General features: G+C 48.3%; 2 protein-coding genes across 4 annotated transcripts in view; both read left to right on the top strand.

The window, feature by feature from the left end:
• ITIH6 (inter-alpha-trypsin inhibitor heavy chain family member 6) overlaps nucleotides 1–23,710 on the top strand; it is a 31,517-nt gene extending 7,807 nt beyond the window's left edge. The window contains exons 3-15 of one of the 3 annotated variants that reach the window (XM_081893812.1): nucleotides 1,192–1,346; nucleotides 6,473–6,583; nucleotides 7,668–7,915; nucleotides 9,313–9,482; nucleotides 11,277–11,393; nucleotides 13,047–13,218; nucleotides 14,317–16,137; nucleotides 17,077–17,103; nucleotides 18,653–18,682; nucleotides 19,170–19,220; nucleotides 19,313–19,426; nucleotides 20,424–20,804; nucleotides 21,856–23,710. In XM_081893812.1, coding sequence (XP_081749938.1) covers nucleotides 1,192–1,346; nucleotides 6,473–6,583; nucleotides 7,668–7,915; nucleotides 9,313–9,482; nucleotides 11,277–11,393; nucleotides 13,047–13,218; nucleotides 14,317–16,137; nucleotides 17,077–17,103; nucleotides 18,653–18,682; nucleotides 19,170–19,220; nucleotides 19,313–19,426; nucleotides 20,424–20,804; nucleotides 21,856–22,091 — 3,633 coding nt within the window. In that variant the 3' untranslated portion in view covers nucleotides 22,092–23,710. Of the gene's footprint in view, nucleotides 1–1,191; nucleotides 1,347–6,472; nucleotides 6,584–7,667; nucleotides 7,916–9,312; nucleotides 9,483–11,276; nucleotides 11,394–13,046; nucleotides 13,219–14,316; nucleotides 16,138–17,076; nucleotides 17,443–18,652; nucleotides 18,683–19,169; nucleotides 19,221–19,312; nucleotides 19,427–20,423; nucleotides 20,805–21,855 lie in introns of those variants that run through there. The other 2 variants (XM_081893813.1, XR_014163922.1) reach the window with 2 other exon arrangements.
• PFKFB1 (6-phosphofructo-2-kinase/fructose-2,6-biphosphatase 1) overlaps nucleotides 1–24,088 on the top strand; it is a 294,172-nt gene that overhangs the window by 47,015 nt on the left and 223,069 nt on the right. The gene's annotated exons all lie outside the window — the stretch shown is intronic.

Below are 24,088 nucleotides of genomic sequence, written 5' to 3'. Positions count from 1 at the left end.
AAATGACCATGCATTAAATTAATTCACCATATATATTTGGGTCATGTAAATATACCCATAGGATTGTATCCAATGAAGTCGTCCCTCTCCCTTCCCTGTGCACGTCCCCAAATCTGCTCTGGGTTTTCTCCTTCTGAGAAGATTAAGGGAGCATGTACACAGGGAGAGAGAGTGGACATCTCATTGCATAGGCAGAAGTCCTGGCACTACCGAGACAGCTCTGTTGGATACAAGCCATAATTTTATCTGCATAATTAAGTGTCTCTTGGGGATGCAAAATAGCTAAGAAAGGGGGAACACAACACAACCTGTTTTGTCTGGAGTCAACCACTTACCATAGTGGTGTCCAAACTTTTTTCAAAGAGGGCCAGATTTGATGAAGTGGAGGGCCGTGAGGGCCGGCCAAAGTTGTTGGTCTTTTATTAGAATCCAGCCCAATCGCCTTCTAAATCCGGCCCACAGACAGTCCAGGAATCAGCGTGTTTTTACATGAGTAGAATGTGTCCTTTTATTTAAATTGCATTTCTGGGTTATTTGTGGGGCTGCCTGGTGTTTTTACATGAGTAGAATTGTCCTTTTATTTAAATTGCATCTCTGGGTTATTTGTGGGCATAGGAATTCGTTCATAATTTTTTTCAAAATATAGTCCAGTCCCCCACAAGGTCTGAGGGACAGTGGACCGGCCCCCTGCTGAAAAAGTTTGCTGACTCCTGTTTTAGGATTTTACCCTAGGAAATAAACTGCCACAGGGGCTGGATTAAACTGACCGGCAGGCCGGATTAGGCCCCCAAAACGGACTTTGTACATTCCTGACTTACTATTAAAACTTTAGAAGGATGGAATGGCTTATAATTAAGGGCTACCTGCAAATGCTGATATTTTGTGAACTTAATCAATCAGTGATCAAATGATACAGATATTAATGTCTGCATGAATAAATCTTATTTTATTTTGGCTTGAAAAGCTGTAGTTGGAGCTGTTTCCCCCCTCTCCACCCACAATCCAGCTCTATTCTGTGCAGCTGGGGCCCCACACAAAGCAGGTGTGGCAAGAGGGCTTGGTCCTCCTTGGAGGGTTCTCATGCTTATTTTCTGCAAGTCCACCTACCTCACTAATGATCCAGGTAACACTTCTCAGAGGGCTCCTTATGGCTGATATTCATTCTGACTCTCCTTTTGGTTTTCTCTTCAGCTCATCATTTCCAGTTTCTTGGTGCGCTCAACCATTGTGTCTCGCTATGCCTCCACCCAGGTGTGGACTTTCATGAGCAACCCACACGCGGAGGCAAAAGAAGCTTTCTTTGATCTGGACCTGCCCACTTCGGCCTTCATCTCCAACTTCACCATGTGAGTCTGAGCTAGCGGAAGGCACCATAACAGAGCCATAATTTTATGGGACTGAAAGGGATGTAGCTCAGTGGTGGAGCACAAACTTTGCATGCAAAAGGTTGCAGGTTCAATCCCTGGTGTCTCCATTTGAAACAGGGTGCTCCAACTTTTCATACCAAGTGGGCCACAGCAGCACTTTGACACTGAACCCATGGGCTGCACACTGCCCAAAATTTGAAGCCCCCTCCTCCCCCGGCTCTCACACTACTTTCCTAAAGCCAGCTAAGCAAGGAGCTGGGCTTGGGGAAGGATGTGCAATGCTCTGGCATGGTCCTAGAGCCCTTCCACCTCCTTTCCAAAGCTGAACAAGCACTAACTAGGCTTTGGGAAGGAGACATGAGGATTCTAGGACCCTGTTAGAACCCTCACAGCTCCTTCCCAAAGCCCAACTCCTTCTTACCGAGCTTTGGGAAGGTGGCACAAGGGCTGGGGTGTGTTTCAGATGTTGCGAGGGCCACCAGAAAGGGAATTGAGGGCTGCATGTGGGCCTCACGGTGGACCACACTTATTTAAATGGTTCAAGGAAAGGAGCTCTGCTCAAGACCTTACAGGTCCACAGTCCATTCTTCTTCCTTGGCAATTACTCATAGCCAAGTAAAATTGTCTTCCATGAATATGGTCTTAACGGTGTGTCTGTAAGTGGCTGTGGAGGCCAATTCTGGATCCACACATCCTTCCACATTTGGGACATCCTTCCACTGGGCAGGAGTTGATCACGGTGAGTATTTGCCAAATGTACCTTCCTCATTTCTCCCTTTCTTTCTGAGTTCATGCTTCTGTCCATGACGCCTTTGGTAGAGGCTATTCTCCAGCTGGAGCCCTTGCAGGCCAGTGTTTCTCAGTTGTTGGTGTTTATACTATATTTTTAAAGATTTGTCTTGAGAGCATCTTTAAACCTCTTTTTTTGTCACTGGCATTACACTTCAGTTGGGAATAGAGTAGTTGCTTTGGAAGACAATAATCAGGCATCCGAACAACATGACCAGTCCAATATACTTGAATCCTGCCTACAAAGTAGCATAAGTCTGGAAGCGCCTCTTCTTAGGCCTCCAGACCTGCTCAGCACATCCTGCAATGGAGAATTCCCTGCATAGCTGTCAACTTTTCCCTTTTCTTGCGAGGAATCCTATTTGGAATAAGGGAATTTCCCTTAAAAAAAGGGAAACATTGACAGCTATGGACATGTGCTGAGGGTGAGGCATAGAGTAATGTGTGAATAAGAACAGGTAGCAAAAGAGTTGGATGAGGGAAGTAAACATAAAGAAGAGAGGGAGAAAGAAGATAAGAAGTTTAGATGGCCCATTCAGTATAAGTGTAATGGAATATGGTTGGAGGGGGCAGCCCTTGACCATCAGCACTGCCAATCAAGCATATTTAAAAAACTCTGTTCCTGTTTGATCTGCAGGAGTTAGGTGAAGTTGTTCACAGCATGGAGCTAGTCATTATCACCTGCTCATGTCTGCAGAGCAAACAGCTGTTAAAGGCAGAGGAAGCCAAACCATGGAAATCTTACAGTGGTTGGTCTGAGAAAGAACAGAACTGTTTGCAGAGCTGCAAGAAGTGGGGAGGGAATCCTGCCCCGTGCCCTGGGGAAAGCTGACAAGTGATGTTCCAGAACTCCAGAGCTAGATTTTTCTCTGCCTAGCTCCCCATCAGACACACACCAGCCCCTCCCACTTCCTCATGAAACCGCCTCAAGCCCCTTGCAATGGAGCCCAGAGAAGGAAGCATCCTTGGGGATAAGGCTGAGGATTGTCCCAGCAGCCAAAGAAAACTTGGCGGCAGAGGCTTGATTCTGGTGGTGCCTCCTCTCAGGCCAGCCTGCTTGCAGGCCCTGGAACACAGGCAAGGCTTGTTCAAGCTGCTGCGGGAAGTTTGTTTTCCTTCCCTGCCATGGCAAATGAGGTTGTCTTTTAATTGCAGAGGATGGGTTTGCTGGGTGGCAGGAGGCTGTTTTAAAGAGATACCTCTTACCCTAAGCTCTTCACATAAAGCAGGGAGAGGCCAACTCCCAAGAGACTGCAATCATCTACTCACAGGGTTAAAAACTGGCAGTGATCTACCCCCTTTTTAGGGATTCACATCAGAGTTGTTGACCTTTTTTTAGGGAGAGGGAAGCACCGGCAACGTTTTTTATGGGCTGCAGGGCTTTTTTTAGGGGAGCCAAAGCTGTTGAGCTTGGAGGGGGGCAGTGATCTACCACAGACACCCAGTGATCTACCAGTAGATCATGATCTACCTGTTGAATGTGCCTGACATAAAGCAATGTTTCTTCTCTAATAGGAGTGGTTGAACAGAGAGCCTTACTATTCAGGTGTTCAGACTGGGGCAGCTGAAATGATCAAGCAAGTGGAGCAAATCCCACAGAGGAAAGCCTGCAGAATTTGAGGCTTTTTAGTCAGGAGACAACTTGTTCCACTGCTTTCCCTCAGGGAAAACCTCTCTTTAGCGCTCAATTCAGGTTTCCCCTGCATTGCCATTAGTCCAGGTATGCCCTTGGAATGGAGCAGGGCAGGGGGAAAATGGACTGTGCCTAGAAAGTGTGGGTCAGGTGGAAAACTGCTGGGATCCAGGTTTAATAGCCACGGCACAAGCGGAAGTTTGGAAAAGCCCTAAGAAGTGATATGAAGAAGAAGAAGAAGAGGAGGAGTTTGGCTTTGATATCCCGCTTTATCACTCCCCTTCAGGAGTCTCAAAGCGGCTAACATTCTCCTTTCCCTTCCTCTCCCACAACAAACATTCTATGAGGTGAGTGAGGCTGAGACTTCAGAGAAGTGTGACTGGCCCAAGGTCACCCAGCAGCTGCATGTGGAGGAGCGGAGACGCGAACCCGGTTCACCAGATTACGAGACTACCGCTCTTAACCGCTGCACCACACTGGCTCTCAACATGAGATCATGCTTAGCGTGGAGAAAGCAGAGAAAGAAGTTTTTCTCCCTCTCAGGGGCTTCCAACAAAACGGAACATTGGAGTGTCCAGGGCAGACAGTCCTGTAGGGAATTCGTTCCCACAAGAGACAACAATAGCCACCAACCTGGATGGCATTAAAAGAGGATTAGAAAATTCACGGAGGATGGAAATATCCATAGCTACTAACCATGATGGCTGTGCTCTATCCCCATGGCTGGAGACAGTAATGTTTCTGAATACCATTTGTGGAAACCACAGGAGGGGATTGGGCCTTGCGCTCACGTTCTGCTTGTGGCCTTCCCATCAACATCTGTGAGAACAGAATGCTAGACTAGATGGTCTGCTCCAGGAGGCAGCTAATTTTATTTTTTTTCCTGTGTCTCTCAAAGTATTCCTAATGGTTTTTAATATTGATACATTTGCATCAATCTTTTTTCACCTCTAAAATTCAGAATTTAGATCCCAGGGTTAAGGTACCTTTTTGAAAGTTCAAGATACTTAATGTCATTTAACTGTCTAACAGACAGTTATTATCAGATTAATCTGAAATAGCGTTTGGTACGAAAACAATTTGCATGTACTATGGGATTCAAGGCCTTATTAAAAATTGTGTACTTGCAGCAGAACTATATAAAATGTTTCAGGTTGCTACCAAGAAAATATTTCATTCTTGTATACCAACCAGAGTAATATATCTTAATCTGAAAGTTGAAGGAGATGAGTAAGAACTTCCTTATGATTATAAAATAAAATATAGGTAAAGGTAAAGGGACCCCTGACCATTAGGTCCAGTCATGGCTGACTCTGGAGTTGCGGCACTCATCTCGCTTTATTGGCCGAGGGAGCCGGCGTACAGCTTATGGGTCATGTGGCCAGCATGACTAAGCCGCTTCTGGCGAACCAGAGCAGCGCACGGAAATGCCGTTTACCTTCCCGCCGGAGTGGTACCTATTTATCTACTTCCACTTTGAGGTGCTTTCAAACTGCTAGGTAGGCAGGAGTAGGGACCGAGCAACTGGAACTCACCCTGTCGCAGGGATTCGAACCACCGACCTTCTGATCGACAAGTCCTAGACTCTGTGGTTTAACCCACAATGCCACCCGCATCCTTAAAATAAAATATACATGTTGCTAAAAAGGGGGGGGGGAGAGATGGTCTGCTCCAGGAGGCTTGCCTTATGCTATTATGGTCAGCAATGGGAGTGGAAGTGCAACAGCGCCTACTGAGCCACAGGTCTCTCATCCCTGATGTGTGTACTCAGCAGAGTCTTCATATAAACGTCCGGAAGTTTAACTGGTGTGGGGGGTGGGGAAAGGTAAGTTCACTACTGCCAACTCCATCCTAGTGTTTGAGGCTACATGGGATCATCCCACAGGAGCTCCTTTATCACTGATTACTCGAAAGTGTAAAAGTGTTGCCACGGCACTCGTTCTTCCTATACGCTGGGGTTTCTTTGCAATTTCCTATTGAATAAAGCCAATCGCAGACCTTTGAAGCTTGCTGTCAATCTCATCTCTCCCACACTCAACCAACTATATGTTTCAGGGTTGATCTCTGGCATTGAAAACAGATGCCAGAGTTATGCTCTGGTGAGCCCTGGCACAAATGAGTGCCCCTCTCTCTCTCTCTCTCTCTCTCTCTCTCTCTCTCTCTCTCTCTCTCTCTCTCTCCCCAGCTCAGGAAGATTTTTGGGAAACTAGAGCTACCAGGGTAGGAAGCTAGCAGCATTATTTTCCACATCCTGTTTTGTTAAGAGGGTGCAGTGCAGAACAATTCTTACAGCTGTTGTTCTCAGTTCCCTTTACCTGTTCACAGATCTATATTGGATTTGGATTTGATATCCCGCCTTTCACTCCCTTTAAGGAGTCTCAAAGCGGCTCACATTCTCCTTTCCCTTCCTCCCCCACAACAAACACTCTGTGGGGTGAGTGAGACTGAGAGACTTCAGAGAAGTGTGACTGGCCCAAGGTCACCCAGCAGCTGCATGTGGAGGAGCGGAGACGCGAACCCGGTTCCCCAGATTAGGAGACTACCGCTCTTAACCACTACACCACACTGGCTCTCAGTATTTAAAACAAGTCACTTTTTATTGTTTCTTTTGATCTCATCTGTACTCATGGTATTAGCAGAGTCTACAAGGAGTCATGGGTGACTTTTTTCCTGTCCCTACCAGGACCATTAATGAGAAAATCTATGTGGCTGAGGTGAAGGAGAAGCACCAGGCAAAGAAGATGTATGATGAAGCCCGCAGGCAGGGGAAGACAGCAGCTCATGTTGGCACCAAGTAAGAGACCCTCCCTAGGACCCTCCCGCCATGCAACCTTTGCCCTCCCCCAGGGATAGCTAGGGGCATCTCATGTGCCCACAAATCAAATCTCACGTGTCACGACCCAAATCTCACGACCCTGCTCTGAAATAACAGAGACCAATCAGTGCAACCTGCAACAAAATGTTGCAGTGTGAAGCGCTTCTGCGTAGCTAAGCCCTCTTCTCAGGTAGCCCAGTCCATCCCCTGCTCACCACCAGCATTCCATTCCCACTGAGCATGTTCCATTCGACTGTTTGGGGAGGCTCCACCCAAGTGCTCCCCCCCTGAAGAATGAATGTTTGTCCTTTTGCAAACCTTTGGATTCTGCCAAACCCCCCCCCCCTCGCAAGTCTGGATGGAGCTGCTCTGACTGCATAAGGACTGGAACTTGGGGTGGGGGAGATATTTGATTCTGATTGCATTTGAAGGAGAACCTTCCTGATTCAAACTTTCCGTAGCAATGCATAAACTGAAATGCAGTCACAATTCAAAATCCCCCCTTCTCTGAATTTTGCCTTGCAATTCTCTAAGCAAATAAAGCATACAGAAATGCATATAAAGTGTACCTAAAGTGGATAAAAATGAGTATATTAATGAAGTATCTGCAGGCTTGGGGAAACCTCAAGGTTTGTCAAAGTACAAAAAAAATACTGGGTGGGGGGAATCTTAAGGACCACAGAGCAGCCCAGGGTGGACAGAGCATGCTCAGTGGCCACAAAATGGTGGCTGACCTTTTGGGGGAATGGGAATGGAAAACCTGGTGGAAGAGAGAATGGGACGATCATGGGAGAGGGCTGAGCTGGCTGGCTGGCTGATCCAGGCTTAGAATCTGTTTGTAAGCATTCAAGGAAGTCAATGGCACCCACCACTCAGCCCCCTTCAGGAAGATTTCTGAAAGCATGCCCAGTTGCTGCCTGCTCTGTGCTTGTGCAGAATTGTTCACCCAACCAGTCAAGAATGATAATGAGCGGGATTGCCGCAAGTGCAGGGGTCCTGCCAAGTGGGTTCTCAAAGAGCAAACATCGTCTCCGATAACCTGCTATTGAGTGACGTTTCCCAGGGACCGAGAAACGGAAAAATTCAGGGTGTCAGCCAGCGTGGAGGCAGGGGGCAAGGTGGCCTTTGAGCTGACTTACGAAGAGCTGCTGCAGCGGCATTTGGGCAAGTACCAGCATGCCATCAGCATCCGGCCCCATCAGGTGGTAAGGAACCTCAGCGTGGAGGTGAGCATCTCCGAGCGCACCGGCATCAGCTACGTCCATGTGCTGCCACTCCGCACGAGCCGACTGCTGACCAACACCCTTCGAGGTATGGCATTCTCCTCCAGCTGCATGGTTGGGGGGCTTCCAGATAAGCGTCACTTTTGGCCTTTTTTGTAAAAAAAGGATAATACGTTTCTCCATTGTGCTTTATTATTATCTCTTAATTTGATACTCAGCTGGCTGTCCAGGTTTATATATACATTTCTATTAGGTTTTTTTTAACATATCATTTCCAACAATCATCTAACATAACTTCTTATCTTATACAATACTGTGGTACCTCTGGATGTGAACAGGATCCGTTCTGGAGCCCCGTTCGAATCATGAGCAGAACGCAACCTGTGTCTGCGTGTGCGCGGGTCGCGATTCACCGCGTCTGTGCATGCATGTGACGTCATTCTGAGCGTCTGCGCATGCGCGAGCGGCGAAACCCAGAAGTAACCCGTTCCGTTACTTCCGGGTCACCGCAAGACGCAACCTGCAAAGATTTAACCCGAAGCGACTTTAACCTGAGGTATGACTGTATTTTAGGCTTCCGTCAACACCTCTGATGATTTTCCGTTCTTTACCACTGCATTTCTTAATTTCTCTATTACTCTTAATTACCATTAACTAATAATTATCCACATAGTCTTTCTTGCAATATTTCGAATAGTCATCCTTACAAAACTTCTTGCAATCCTACTAGCGTAATCTGTTCATTACCCACGGATGACAGCAGGAGTCAGAGACATGGCAGTCACTCCTGGAACTGGTGTGGCAGTTTTGGTGTGACCGGCTGTCCAGGTTTAAGCATGTTCCAGAGCACTGCGGTACACTCTGTGTTGTGACACCACCTGCTTTCACCACGGTTGTAACACAGGAGGAGGTGAATTGCAGATTTGGGTGTTGGTTGTGTCGCTTTTGCTCCCAAAATCTTAGGCTTTCAGCAAAGGCAAATAGATACACCTGGGAACTGCTGATCAGTTTTCATGAAAAACAGAACCGCGGCTATCCTATAGATTCCAAGTCTTGGGGATGGTTCACACACGCATGTGCAATACATCCGCTTCTCCCACTTCTTTCCCCTGGGAAAACTTGCTCTTTACTGCTGAATCGGAGCAAACATCCACTGGATTTTCTGCTGGTTGACGTTTGCTCTGATACAGTGGTAAAAGTGGGTTTTCCTGAGGAAAGTGGCCGGGCAAACAGAAAACCACTCAGACCCATGTCTGGAAAGCACAGGGCAAGCGGAAAACCTCTTGGACCCCTGCTTTATAGGTCTGGGACAAGCAGAAGTGTAGATGAGCCCTGACCCCAGTTAAAAGGATTTGGAAGTTCTGTCCGTAGTGCTAGATCTGTAAAGGCTGATTCACACACTTCATTCTGTGCTGTTGCTGTCATTCGTGGGTGAGCCAACAGCCCTCAACCTCGTCCACGGATGAATTTGCCATTTCCTTTCAGGTGATGCTGTTATGCCACCATCTACTCGGGTGGAGAAAGGAACACACTGTGCTTGGATTGTTTTCACTCCAACCCCGCAAGAGCAGGCGGAGTTCTCCAGCTCAGGAATCATGGGTGATTTTGTGGTTCAGTATGACGTGACCATGCCGGATGTTGCAGGAGACGTACAGGTTAGGGAAAGGACTACCCAACCAGAACTGAGACTAGATGGAACATTTGGGGCTTCAGGACTGCCTTAGAAAGGGTAACACAGACTGTGATACAGAGAAATCCAGGCAGAGACCAATGCAAGCATGAGAATGACCTTGTTAGATAAAACTGAAGGGCTGCTTAGTCCAGCTGTGTTGCAACGCTTGTCAGCCAGATTCCTCGACAAGGTCACAGGCAGGCAGGGCTGTGAGTACTTGGTTCAAAATAAGTCCTGCTTCTGTAAAAACAGAACCACGCAATCTGGATAACTTATGCAAATGAATGTCTCCATAAAGTACTTTCCATTTACAGTATTCTCAGTGTTTCAGTCTCTGCATGGGGCACAGTTACACTGGGCAATCTTATTTAGCCCTAGTAATTCTTCTGATAATTTTGCATTGCCCATACAAATCTTCCAACTACGCATGAGAGATAAAAACTTGCTTGAAAGGAAGGAAGGATGGTGAGATTATTATTTTTTTAAAGATATTTATTGAAATTTCAAAAATTACACATAAAAAAACAATAATAAAAGCAAAACACAAACACAAAAAATAACAAATATAAAAAATACAAAACTAAAAACTATTTAAAAACAAATAAAGTTTCATTCCCTTATTTTCTTATAACTTACTTCCCCGACCTCCTCATACCTCCCCTTTTTGTATTCCAATTTCTAATTATTAATTCAGCAAATCCTCTCCCTTAATTTTCAGCTGTAATGATTAAGTAAAAAAAAAAGAAGGGTTGAAAATTAAATGGTGAGATTATTAGGAAGCCTAATTCTGCACCCAGTACCACATCCTGCACTTTTTCTGCAGTTGTGCTTGTAGGATAGGAAGATAATTTCCATCCCTGGCTATCTTTCCTTGGAACCTGGTAATGCAACAGCAGGGATGGTCTGTTGTCTTCCCACTATTGTTGGACTTTTAACTACCACCAGTCCCATGTTCAGGGATGGTGGGATTTTAAACCCAGCAACATCTGGAGATCCACAGGTTCCCCATCCCTGGGATTGTTTGTTTTTGGCATCCGTCTGTCTCAAGAGACAGCGGAGTGTGGCTCTGGGGGTGAAGTCAAACCACTGGGAAATCACAGCGCCTGCTGTGGTTGCAGAGACCAGTAACTCTTAAGTGCTGCCCCCTGTGTTGGTTTTGCTGCATTAGCAGCACCAAAGTGACTTCTCTGGGATGCAAGCGTAGGTAGTGTGTGTGGAAGTCCTGGGCTGCCCAAATGACAAGACCCTCCTCTCTGCCTCACTGATGTGGTCCAAAGGAAAGCTGAGCAAAACGTTTGGCACCAGCTTGGCTGCAGGAGTTGCCGGAAGGAGGCGTACAAAGCGCCATCCAATGGTCTTAGGGACTGCACTCTGGATTTGTGTAGGGTGGGATTAAATCAGGGGTTGGCAAGGTTTACCTCGCCTGGGCCAGTTCACTCCAGCGGAGATCCCTTGGTGGGCCGGATTGTGCATGCGCGACTTCCAGCACCTGCATCTGCGCAGGCGCGATTTCCGGCGCCACGGAAGCAAGTCCCGGTGCTGTGCTGTGCCGGTTTAGCGCAGCGTGTGGGGACACTTTGAGCAGGCTGCTTGGTTCGGGGGTGGCTTGGGGGCCAGTTAAACAACCCCCATGGGCTGCTTGTGGCCCATGGACCTTAAGTTGCTGACCCCTGGATTAAATGATGGTGCGCACCCTTTCCAGAGTGACCGTTCTACTTCTCCCTCTCTCTCTCTCTCTCTCTCTCTCTCTCTCTCTCTCTCTCTCTCTCTCTCTCAGATCTACAATGGCTACTTTGTCCACTTCTTTTCCCCGAGGGGCTTGCCCCCTGTGCAGAAAGACGTGGTGTTTGTTATCGATGTCAGCGGCTCCATGTATGGCACCAAGATGAAGCAGGTGAAGTTGCAAGCAGGAAGGGCCCCTTTGCCCTGAACTGGTGTCTTTGTGTTGGCACATGTGCCACAGTCCAGAAGGAAAACATGGGTTGTTATTTCCCAAGATGCACATCTTCTAAGTCCAATTTCCTGGTGCTTATATGCTAGAATTGGGCTCAGTGCCGTGCAAGGGCTGAATGTCAGTGTGAACAGGCTGTGTGAAGACAAACAGAAGTGAACATATTATTACTATTATGGCTACATTTTTATCCCACCCTTCCTCAAGGTGGCATACATGCTTCTCCACTTTCTCCACACAACAACCCTGTGAGGTAGGCTAGGCCAAGAGAGTGTCACTGGCCCACAGTGTCACTGTGCTATCTTCATGGCTGTGTGGGGATTTGAATCCAGTCCTAGTCCAATATGCTTAGCACTACATTACACGGATAAAGGATTGTCCGTTTTAAATGTTGAATCTAAACTTTAAACGTTGTTGAGCTGAGTTGATTTAATATTTTCTAACAACAGATGTTGAGCTCCAAGCGACTCACAAGAATCACAACAATAGCATTAAAAAACAACAAACAAGGCAATCACTATAATTTCAAATGCAATAGCTGACGAAGCAAACAACAAATTCACCAAAACAGTTAGTAAAGGTAAAGGTAAAGGTACCCCTGCCCTGACAGATTCTAGGGTTGTGCGCTCATCTCACTCTAGAGGCCAGGAGCCGGCGCGGTCCGCAGACACTTCCGGGTCACGTGGCCAGCGTGACGAAGCTGCTCCGGCGAAGCTGCTCCGGCAAACCGGCACCAGAGCAGCACACAGAACGCTGTTTACCTTCCCGCTAGAAAGCGGTATCTATTTATCTACTTGCACTTAATTGTGCTTTCGAACTGCTAGGTGGGCAGGCGCTGGGACCGAACGACGGGAGCTCACACCGCCGTGGGGATTCGAACCGCCGACCATGCGATCGGCAAGTCCTAGGCACTGAGGTTTTACCCACAGCGCCACCCGCGTCCCTAAAACAGTTAGTGCAATTCAATAATGTCAGAGCATTACCAGGTTTTTATGCTGTGTGCAAAGGAAGAAGCACCTCACAGAAAATGGCCTCTCCAAATTTTCAGCAAATCTCCTTCTTCCCATTTGGTCTGCTGCACCACAGCCTGCCCCATTCAGCAACGCAAACCTCAAGAGAAGCTTTCGTGGGAAAGAGGGGGAGAGAAAAGTCACTTTTCACCCTTTCTGTGACTGTTTTAAAATGTTTTTAGATGTTCCTAATCTTTTAAAATAAATAAATTAAATTTCAATTGTATTTGTTGCTTGCCACCCTGGGCTCCTTTGGGGAGGAAGGGTGAGGGGAAAAGTCAATAAAGAAGTATGCTAAGTAAATTATGTGTGGCAGTCACTGCCTGCTGTGACTCATTAAGCATAGCTAATACTAAAATTATTCTGAACTTGGAACTCTTTGCACATGGCACCTTCTTGACGAAAAAATGCAAGTTGCAGGCGGAGGCGAGTGTCATGCACTTCACAAGCCATGAACCCTGAGCTGCAGATAAGTTGCATGGACCTTAGTCTGGACAGGTTCAAAGAGCAGCCCCTTACGGCTTGGGAAACATGGATCACCATTTACTTAAGCAGATGTTATACGTAGGGACGTTTTCTTCCGCAGACCAAAAAGGCCATGCACGTCATTCTGAGTGACCTCCACCACGATGACTACTTCAACATTGTTACTTTCTCGGACACTGTGAATGTGTGGATGCCCAGCCATTCCATCCAAGCTACGCCTCAGAATATCCGGAAGGCCAAGGACTATGTCAGCAAGATGGAAGCGGACGGATGTGAGTTCTGGGCCGGCCAGGATAATTGCCGGGGGGGGGGGGCGTGTGTTGCTGGTGTGCTGGTCCTGGAGTCAAGGACCCAAAGAGCCATTGGGGTATTGGGAAGAATGCGAGAGCCAGTGTAGTGTAGTGGATTAAGAGCGGTAGACTCATAATCTGGGGAACCGGGTTTGCGTCTCCGCTCCTCCACATGCAGCTGCTGAGTGACCTTGGGCCAGTCACACTTCTCTGAAGTCTCTCAGCCCCACTCACCTCACAGAGTGTTTGTTGTGGGGGAGGAAGGGAAAGGAGAATGTTAGCCGCTTTGAGACTCCTTAGGGTAGTGATAAAGCGGGATATCAAATCCAAACTCTTCCTCCTCCTCCTCCTCCTCCTCCTCCTCCATATTTGCTCTCTTGAGCTCTGCCTTCCCTGTTCTTACACACAGGAGCCAAAACAGGGGTAGATCAAAGCTGCCAACACTCACTTTCAATAATAATAATAATAAATTTTATTTATACCCTGCCCTTCCCAGCCAGAGCTGGGCTCAGGGCGGCTAACACCAATAAAATCACAGTTTTAAAAAAAAGATAGGGAAAAAAGAAAAAAACAACAGTTTAAAATACAGCTTAAAATGCAATTTAAAAATGCAGCCTCATTTTAAAAATAACCGATAAATCAAGACCATAAGGGGAGGGAAACGTAAGGGTCAGACTGAGTCCAAACCAAAGGCCAGGCAGAACAGCTCTGTCTTGCAGGCCCTGCGGAAAGATATCAAGTCCCGCAGGGCCCTAGTCTCTTGTGACAGAGCGTTCCAACAGGTCGGGGCCAGTACTGAAAAGGCCCTGACCCTATAGTTGAGACCAATCTAACCACCTTGCGACCTGGGACCTCCAAAATGTTGTCATTTGTGGACCTTAAGGTCCTCCGCGGGGCATACCAGGAGCGGCAGTCCCGTAGATACGTGGGTCCTAGTACCCAAATTCTCCCCTTTGGGTATGACTCAGGAGCCCAGATTCATAGCCATCTCTGGGTCTACCCCTTCCTTTAGACACCACTGTTCTTCTCAGAAAACCTAGGAGTCCTGTCTTCTCATTTCCTGGGCCTTCTGCTCCCTAGGGACTGATATCAACGCAGCTCTGCTTGCTGCCGCCTCCGTCTTCAACCGGAGCTCTCCAGCGGCGGGGAAAGTTGTGAAGGAACAGAGAATCCCCCTGATCATCTTCCTGACAGACGGCGAGCCCACCTCAGGCGTGACGGCCGGCAGCCGCATTCTCTCCAATGCTCAGCAGGCTCTGAAAGGCACCACCTCGCTTTTCGGCCTGGCTTTCGGCGATGATGCGGACTACGGGCTGATGAGGCGCCTGTCGCTGGAGAACCGCGGCGTCGCTCGCCGCATCTATGAGGATGCCGATGCCACTTTGCAGCTGAAGGGTTTCTACGACGAGATCGCCAGCCCTTTGCTGTACGATGTGGAGCTGGCCTACCTGGACGGGGTGGCACAAGACCTCACCCAGAACCTGTTCCCCAACTATTTCCTGGGCTCCGAGCTGGTTGTGGCCGGGCGGGTGAAGCCAGGGGCACCAGAGCTGCGGGTTCGCACCACGGGGCACGGCCAGGAGGGCCCCCTGAGCCTGGAAAACGACATCTCTGCCAACGCCACGGAAGCTGCTCCCTTTGGCTGCTTTGGGGATGCCAACAAGATCAGTCGCTTTGTGCAGAGGCTTTGGGCCTACTTCACCATTCAGGACCTGCTGCAGGCCAGGTTCCGAGCCAATGACACAGCCGCCCGCCGCCTGCTGACTGAAAAGGCCACCAACCTGTCACTCAAGTACAACTTTGTCACCCCCGTCACCTCCCTGATTGTGGTGCGGCCAGATGAGGACAGAGAGAAGGGCCGGCTGACGAAAGCTACTACCGGCCCTCCTGGGGTGACCAGAGCGTTCAAGGCCACCCCCACAACATTTGGGGTTTCCGCTGCATTGGGGCTCTCTAAAGTGGCAAAAGCCACACCTGCTCCTGGAGCGACCAGTGTCCCCGTGGTTGCAAAATCCCCAAAGGCCACAGCAAGGCCAGGATCTGCTCCCACTCCCCTGGTCCCAGTGGCAGCAGCTAGAGTCACAAAAGCAAGCAAAACCACGTCCCCACCGTTTGCTGCCATGACTGCCATCACTCCCACCACTGCCTTCGTTTCCCCAGTGCCTCCTGCTCCCAGTCAGACCAAAATGGCCAAAGCTGCCACACCAGTTCCAGGAGTGACTGCCATGTCTCTGACTCCTGCTGTCAGCCGTGGGTCTGCTAAACCACCCAGAGCCACAGCCTCCCCGAGGGCAACCAGGCCGCCCATCAAACCCCCCAAGCCCAGCTCCACCAGAGCTGGGAGACTGAAGGTCACGCTTCAGCCACACTCTGTTTTGGAGACTAGAGGAACAGCTGTTTCTAAGGTCCTGTCAGCGACCGCCAGCACAGGGCACAGCAGGCCTCCCACAACAGGGCACCCACCTGGCAGTGCCAAGGTCCTAGGGGGTCAGTCCAGTCCCTGGGAGCAGCTAGAGATGACAACACACCCTGTCACCCAGCACCAAATGCCTACCAGCTGGCAGGCAAGTACTGCCAAGGCGGAGGCCGGGAACGTTCCCTGGAGTAAGACAACAACTCCCAAAGGTGAGGCAGCCGCAGAGATGCACACTGACAAGCCCCCATGGAACAGCACCATGCCTTGGGGCACCACATCTGGAGCGACGCCCCTAGAGACTCTGGGAGCAGAGTTGGAGAGTAAAAGCAGGGTTCCTGGTAGCACCACACCTGCACCAGACATCAGCCTCCTCCTGCTGCCCGGGGAGTCTGAGCTACGCTCAGCCACTGACCAGGACACAGAATATGTGGAGTCATTGAACCCTCCAGCTGTGTATAGTTTCGTGACACCCCGGGGACACGCAGGTAGGTGCAAGGAAATAGGAGTTGCTTTGCATGTTTCAGCCTTCCTCTGACATCTGCAACCTAGTCTACACCTGACCAACACTTGCCTCACTTCCAGGATCCTTAATCCGATTGTCTTGCTGCTGGTCTCCCAAGCTATGGGTCTTGCTTGAGGAGGAACCTGGCTTCGTTCAACACTCATAGGTCTTAACAACTCTTTGGCTCTACTGTGGTACCTCGGGTTAAGTACCTAATTCGTTCTGGAGGTCCGTTCTTAACCTGAAACTGTTCTTAACTTGAAGCACCACTTTAGCTAATGGGGCCTCCTGCTGCTGCCGCACCGCCAGACCACGATTTCTGTTCTCATCCTGAAGCAAAGTTCTTAACCCAAGGTAATAATGATAATTTATTATTTATACCCCTCCCATCTGGCTGAGTTTCCCCAGCCACTCTGGGCGGCTCCCAATCGAGTGTTAAAAACAATATAGCATAATAATTTATAAGGTACTATTTCTGGGTTAGCAGAGTCTGTAACCTGAAGCGTATGTAACCCGAGGTATCACTGTGCCAGAGTTTGGTGTCACCCATCCAAAGAACCAGCTGTGTGGTTTCTTTCTTCCCTGCTCTGTCTCTCCCACCTTAACCTGTGCTCTAACTTTACCATCTTCCTCCTCATTTAGCACCCATTGCTTCCCCCTCCCATCCTTCTAGCCTGTGCATCCTTCCCAACAGTCTGGCTTTCCCCCATCTCCTGCTGCTGCTCTACATTCTTTGGGATGTTGTTGGACTCTTAACTCCCATCAGGCCCTGGTCAACATGCCCAACGGCTGGGAATGATGGAAGTGGAAATCCAGCCATGTCTAGAGGGAGTCACGTTCACTGCCCGTGCTTTATGCCCTCTTCTTCCCATTCTGCTCCCAAATGGTTCAGGCTCTCAACTTTTGTTTGTCTTCTCCTCAGGAACTCTGGATTACGAAGACTATTCAGGTAATTCTGCCATCATAGTCACTCACTCTGAACTTTGCGGGGCTGGTAAGGTCATCATATTTCCCATTTTAAAAGGTTTTATCAGATTCCAGTCCTCCTGCCTCTCTGGTGGTTAAGAGATGTTTTTAAGCTGGGAATCAGGGCTGGCATGAACACAGGGCCTTGCCAGTTCTTTCTTTATTTTTACAGAAATCCCACTTGGATATTAATATGCAGCAGCTTCCCCCCAAACTGGTGCCCTACAATTGTTTAGGACTGCAACTCTCTCTGCACCCACCCAGCATGGCCAGAGGTCAGGGATGATGGGAGCTGCAATTCAAAACATCTGAAGGGCATCAGGTAAAGGAAAGCTTGCATATGGAAGACTGGCAATTGGCCTTGATACGATACGATACGATATCTTTATTGTCATTGTCCCATACAGAACAATGAAATTAAAAAATCTACATAAGACATTCATAATCCCCTAAAATCTCTGAAACCCCATTTTAAAATACAATATACTATAGAGACTCCTTATACTGTGTTTAGAACCAGAATTGCATTTGGGTAGAAACTGTTTCTCAGGCGGCTAGTCCTGGTCTTTATAACCCTGTACCTTCTTCCAGAAGGCAGAAGCTGAAAGAGATCATTTCTGGGGTGCGTACTATCCTGTTCTCTGCAGCTTTCTTATGGCACCTGACAGCATAGATTTGATCTAAGGTGGGAAGAGGGCACCCAATTGTTATTCTCTCTGCAGTCTTTACAACCCTCAGAATGTACCCTAACATGGTAACAGTACTTGCCAGAAACTCAGGCTTGGCATACAATTCTGTGATTACTAGAACAGCCTGAAATGGGGACATTTTAAAACCTCTCCTTAGAAATGGGAGGCAAGAAGTATACTCCCCCCCCCACCAGTCATACCACCTCCAGGCTAACCAGAAAGCTGAAATTTAATATACACGAAGCCCCCATGTCATACCTACTACCCAGAGCCTGAAAATGGGCCACTTCTTTGTATCCAACACACAAAACGCAACACAATAATTTTCTCTCATAAGGGGGTACCCGCCATTGCAGCACCAAGCAAGCCAAGCCCAATATCTCACAAAAGTGTGTGTGTGTGTGTCAATCCTGTTCAGGCATGGATTTGTGGGGAGGGGCCAGAAATCATTGGTCTATGCCTGCAGAATGCAAGCTCCATTTACTAGCATTTGTATAAAACTTGAAAGCTGCTCAAGATACATTCAAACTGATAGTGTTTGGGAAGTCATTGTGGCCTTCCAAGCAGGTAGCGCTTGGAGTCAGGCCCATTGTAGTCGCCTGCTCCTGGCTGCAAAGCAACAGCACTGTTCTCTTTCTATCCCACAGCAAGCAGCACCGATGTTTCAGTGACTCTCTTGGGTTCTGCAGGAACACATAACTATTAGCAATGTCAACTGAAGGGATTAAGAGAAATGCTGGGCTGGCTCAGCCCCTTGGGAAAGGGGGTTGAGGGCACTGGTACCAGGGGAGGTTTGCTTCCAAGGTTTGCCCAACTCCTCTGAAAATAGACTTTCCTTTGCAGACTTCTTAGAAGAACCGGACGGTGATTCAGGTACATCCCTGCAGGATGGGTGCATAAGGGCAGCAGGGCTGATAACTGGTGGGTCCAGCGAGGTCTGTCGGACAGAAACGGAATCCGAAAAGCCACTCAAGTCTGGGTTCAGCCAAGCTTTGCCCACGGCCTGTAACTGCCTTTGTTTTGTCCTGGCTCAACCACCACCTGCCAAGATTTCATTCTGAATCCACCCTTCCTCACCTGCCATCTTTTGCCCTCTTGGCCCTGCCTTGGCCCCAGGTGGTGGTGGTGGGGAGGTGAGCATTTTCAAAATAAACAGCTCGATCCTGACTTTTCAACGTCCGCGCTGCAGCAGCCTATAGATGGACCAAGACAGCTGATCCAAATCCATTTGGGTTAGCTGCTAGGCAAAGAGGCAGAGCCCCAAAATTAAATATTTGGTGGTACTGACTGCCCAGATATGCTGAGAGTGGTGCTTAATGACCAGTGGGTCTAATGCTGCTCCTTCCATCTCTCTTTCCAGGCTCCTTGGTAGGTTCATCTGACCCTGGCTTCTTCACCTTCTCCTCTTGGGGTAAGGCTGTCTTATTCCCAGCCATGCAGATTCCCATGCCTCCCTCATTTTTACATTTAGCATCTTACACCCTTGTTTCTTTTCCCTTGCAGTGGATGGAGACCCTCACTTTGTAGTAAGGTTGCCACATTCACTGGGGAACCTGTGCTTTACTCTGGATGGATGCTCAGGTGATGTCCTGCGCTTGGTGAGCGACCCTGCAACAGGTAAGGGCTGCGGTGCCTTCCTTTCAACGTGGGTTGGGCTTGTTCAGAACCAACCCAGAGGGTTCCAAGAACAGAAGGATAGGTATAGCAAACCTCTTGTTTTCAATAATTTTGCCATTTCAAGCCAGGTATGTGTGCCTGCAAGCATGTGCAGTGTGTCTATCCATCCAACCCGTCTCCATCCAACCTGGACAACTTTTAAAGAATCTGACAGTGCCTCTGAGGATGTGCAAATAATTTATCAAGAGAATCAACTTCTGTTAAAAATGGATCTAGGACTCAGTGCCCTTTGTACACTACAAAGTGCTTTTCATCTCTGATGGGAAGCAAGTACAAACAAAAAATGGCAGAGCACACAAACACAAAATCTACATATTATAAAAAGGAAAATCTAATTAAAACACTAGATACACAATCTACCACCTTATTTTGTACTCTCAAATTCTAGTAACTGGGCAGAAAGAGAGAATGTTAGCTAGTTGGCAAATCCTGAGAGTAAGGAGATATGTTCCTGTTTAGATGCAGTGAAAGCAGTTATACCAACAGGCATGGCTTACCCCAAATAATTCTGGGAACTGTAGTTGTTAACAGTGCTGAGACCTTTCACACTTACAGTCCCCAGCCCCCTTAACAAGGTACAGTTCCTAAGATTATTATGGGGACACTAGGACTGTTAAGAGCATTATAAGAGTGCTTTTGGTGTGGCATGGCTGTGACCAGAAATACGCTTTGGTTTAGTGGGCTGGCTTAGACTTGCAGGCATGGGAACCCTGTGGCCCTCCAGTTGTTGGACTCCAGCTCCTACTGGCACCAGCCAGTCTCACCAGTAGCCAGGGATGATGGATCCTGTACTGGGGGCCCACAGCTTCCCCACCTCTGGATTAGAGCAGTTGCAGACCAGAACACCTGGGTTCTGTGCCTTCTCCCTCTAGGTGGAAAGTGGGGAAATGGAAAGACTGTTCTTTCATTACAGAGCGCTGCGTTCCTTTGCCCCCAGGGTTGTCTGTCAACGGGCACCTAATGGGGGCCCCTTTCAGGCCAGGCCACGAGGAGCGTCCCCGCACCTACTTTGATGCCATAACCATAGCAGTGGAACACCCTCGAGTTGGCTATGTGGTCAACGTAACACGGAAGGGCGTCACGCTCCATGGTGAAGGTGAGCTGGTGTTGCCCTTTGGCCAGCGGGCTGTAATCCACAAGCCCCAGCTGGCAATTTCTGTGTGGCCCGAAGCCAACGTCACCGTATGGATTGGTCACGAAGTGGAGTTCCTGGTTCTTCTGCATCGCTACAGTCACCCCACGGCCCTGCAGCGGGATCATCTCGGCTTCTATGTGGTGAACAGCAAGGGGCTGTCAGCTTCAGCAGGTGGCTTGCTAGGTGAGCAACTTCTCTTACAAATACAGCTTTTAGGCTGCTAACTAACACCATCCTTCTTGCACAAGCAGTTTGATGCAGGTTGCATCTGTGGCAGGGGCCAGAGAGTGCTAGGGTCACATTGCCCTAGTCCAGACTGCAATGCAATTATTTAGGAGTGCCCTTACTCTACCTGCCTATTTGTAAAAACAGTTGAGTGGAATAGGCAATTTTCATAGAGAAAAACAGCAGGGGAGGGGCTAAATGCCCCCTTCCTCTGTGATAAGGTCCCACTCTGGGCCTCTCCCATACACAACCTGCCACAGTTGCTGCAAGTTATAAAAAAGAGAGAGAAGGAAGATCTCAATCATAGGATTCAAAGATGCTTTTACAGTCGCCTATAACTTGATCCTGAGTAACTGGAATGCAAGCTCTTTAATTATAGTACCTTTTTGCAATTTTAACTTCAGCATACCCAAAGCAAACTCTCTAACCTTGCTGGGAATTTTATCCATCTTTTGAAATCTCCTCTGCCTCCTTTCCAAGATGATCCTCCAGGGATCACAGAAGCACCTGATGGGGAACCTGGTGCCCTCCAGCCACTGCTGGATCCTGGATTCCACCTTCTAGCTTCCCTGACCATTGGTCATACTGGCTTGAGGGCACCAGGTTCCCCCACCCCAAATGTTTTGCCCACTCCACCTTCACTTAGACCAGAAGCCCCTGTCACTTCAGTGTCTACCCTTCAGAAAACCCGATTTTTAGGACAGAAGGTATTCCTAAGCAGCAAGTAAAGCTGCAGGTGTGTGGGGAACTTTTGTCTCTCCAGCTGTTGCTGAACTACATCTCCCATCATGGCCGACCATACTTGCTGCGGCTGCTGGGAGGTATAATTCAGTGACAGGAGCTGGAGGGCCAAAGGTTCCCCCCACCTGCTGTAGAAAATGAGATCTGTGCTAGACATGAGCATGGTAAGGCTAGTTTGACTGGATGCTTCATCAGTCTGATTCCCCACCTGCCTTTTCCTGACCACACACATCATGTGCTCCTGTTTTGCCAATTTGCTCTTCCACAGGCCAGTTTCAGAGGGACACCATCAGGCTCTCACCAGCCCCCACCGAAGGGGAGCGAGCAGCATGGATGTGGAGGGGCTCTAACAAAGCCCTGGTCACCGAGGTCACCAAAATACTGAAGGATTCATCCTGGAGGGCACATGAGGCACCATGCTGGCTGCTGAAACGCAAGGATGTGGAGGGGCTGTTGGGGGCTCCCTACAGCTCCTACGTAACCTCCAACCTTCTGGAATTGTGAGCCAGCCATCTTTCACTCAACTGGGGTAGCAAGCGACAAAAGCCCAGGACTTTCCCAATTCCCAACCTCGCCCCCCCCCCAATCCTTATGCGACAGGGATGGTGTGGAACAGGAGGGAGTGCCTGTTGTCTCCCTCCCAGGACCTTTGCAGTAGATTCTGGGGGATGGAGGCAGGATAGTTTTTTCCGAGTTATTTTTTTAAATGTCTCTCACAGTGCAGACATGTTTAAAATTATGCCCTCATTACACTGTTTTATTAACGTCATATAGAAAAGGACAGTGGATTTTTCACAAAGGTGTCTCCTCATCAGTTTGTGCAGGAAATCTTGAATGGGTAACTCATTCCACAGGAAAGGCTGTGCAAATTTTCAACATCATTATCCTTGATGCTGGGAGGATATTCACTTTTTCTCTCCCCCTCCCCTGGCAAACTTTCCAGCAAATATTTGGCCCTCCAAAACCCCAAACTGTTAAAAAACAGCAACACAGTCAAAGGTAGATTTAGCGGCAGACTGAAGCCTGCCCTACTTGGCCTATGAAGAATAAGGGCTGCCTGTCGCTTTTGCAATAGTTGCCTATTCCAGCAAATGCACTGTGGCCTCTGCTCTTTTCAACACTAGCACACTGTTGGAATAGATCTGCAGGAGAGCCACTTACCAGTGGTAGGTTCAGAAACCTTGATGGTTTCATTGGTGCAAAGTGGAGACAAACCAGCTAGCAGATATGCAGAATTCTGCTTTGTGCTTAATGCGGTTATTTAAAAATCCTGCAAAGAACCATCCCTTTTCTTTGGAGCATTTTGGCCAGAAGTGTGACACCATTAAGTCTTGAGAACTGATCTGTGAAAAGGAGAGTTCAGTTCCAGGATGAAGATGAGGAGTCAAATCTGGGAACAACCCAGCCAAGATGCAATCCATTCAGAGCCGCAGAACAGCCGAGGAGAGCAACCCATTCAGGACACCCTCCTCTGCTGATGGAGAATGGGTATCAGGTTGTTCAATAGTTAACAGGAAAGGAGGTGCTGCTTACTGTTTTAGGGTGGCCCTTCTCACCCCTGAACCTTGGAAGCTACAAGTCAGGGAGCCCTCTAGGCTTTGCCAATTTATTCTGCATTTTATTCCCTTAAATGACATGTCAATCCCTCCGCTAGCTATGATGAGCCCCACTTCTGTACCAACTTTCCCTCTGCACTAAAGGGCCAAACCAGAAGCAAACAAGGCTGCGGTGGGGCCAAGTAGAGCAGCAGAACCAAGAAAATGGATGTGAGGGATTTAAAGTGCATCATCCTGGTCCCTGCACGGGAATGGCTAGAAGGCCTCTTCCATTCTCGGCCCCATAAAGTTTCTGATTAGACCCCAACAATGTGATAGCACAGACAACAGCAAACAGGCAAACCCCCCTCCCAATCACTCTAGGAGCCCAATGTCTCCCAGTGATGCTGTTACATTACATACATTCATTTTTATTTATTGGCTTTATGTTCAGTAAGGCTGCCCCTGAATATTGCAGCCAAGAGCCTCTTTCCCAGAAGTTTGAGACCAGCTCTGGCAAGACAACATTCTCTTTTCATGTGTTAAATTGTATTTTACAATTCATACAATAAAACGTAAATGACTGTTGAGGGATAGTTGAATGGTACCCAGAGTCTGGACTACTGCCTGGCAGGAAGTAAGACTGCACCTGTAGCAAGCCACTTGCAAAGGTCTATGTTACTCACTGCATACCCCTCAAAAATACAACATCGAATGCAAAAGGATCAGCCTGCTGCTTCTACGCAAAAGGGACAAGAGGCAAACCAGTATTGTGTGCACCTGATACAGATGATGTTATTCACCACCTGCTCTGTTATAATCTACTTAAGCAGAAAAAGGATTTTAGCTGCTGCTTTCATGAATCTCAAATATGGCTGAACTGAATATATGGCTGGTTTGATTTCAGGCGGAAGCTAGTGATATTGGTGGGACATAAAACACCTAGATTGTGAGGGAATTCAGCTG

Source organism: Podarcis melisellensis (assembly GCF_964234715.1).
Source record: "Podarcis melisellensis genome assembly, chromosome: 17".
NCBI classification, from domain to species: Eukaryota; Metazoa; Chordata; class Lepidosauria; order Squamata; family Lacertidae; genus Podarcis; species Podarcis melisellensis.
The sequence above is the reverse complement of the archived record's forward strand: the minus strand, read 5'-3'. Positions and strand labels throughout refer to the sequence as shown.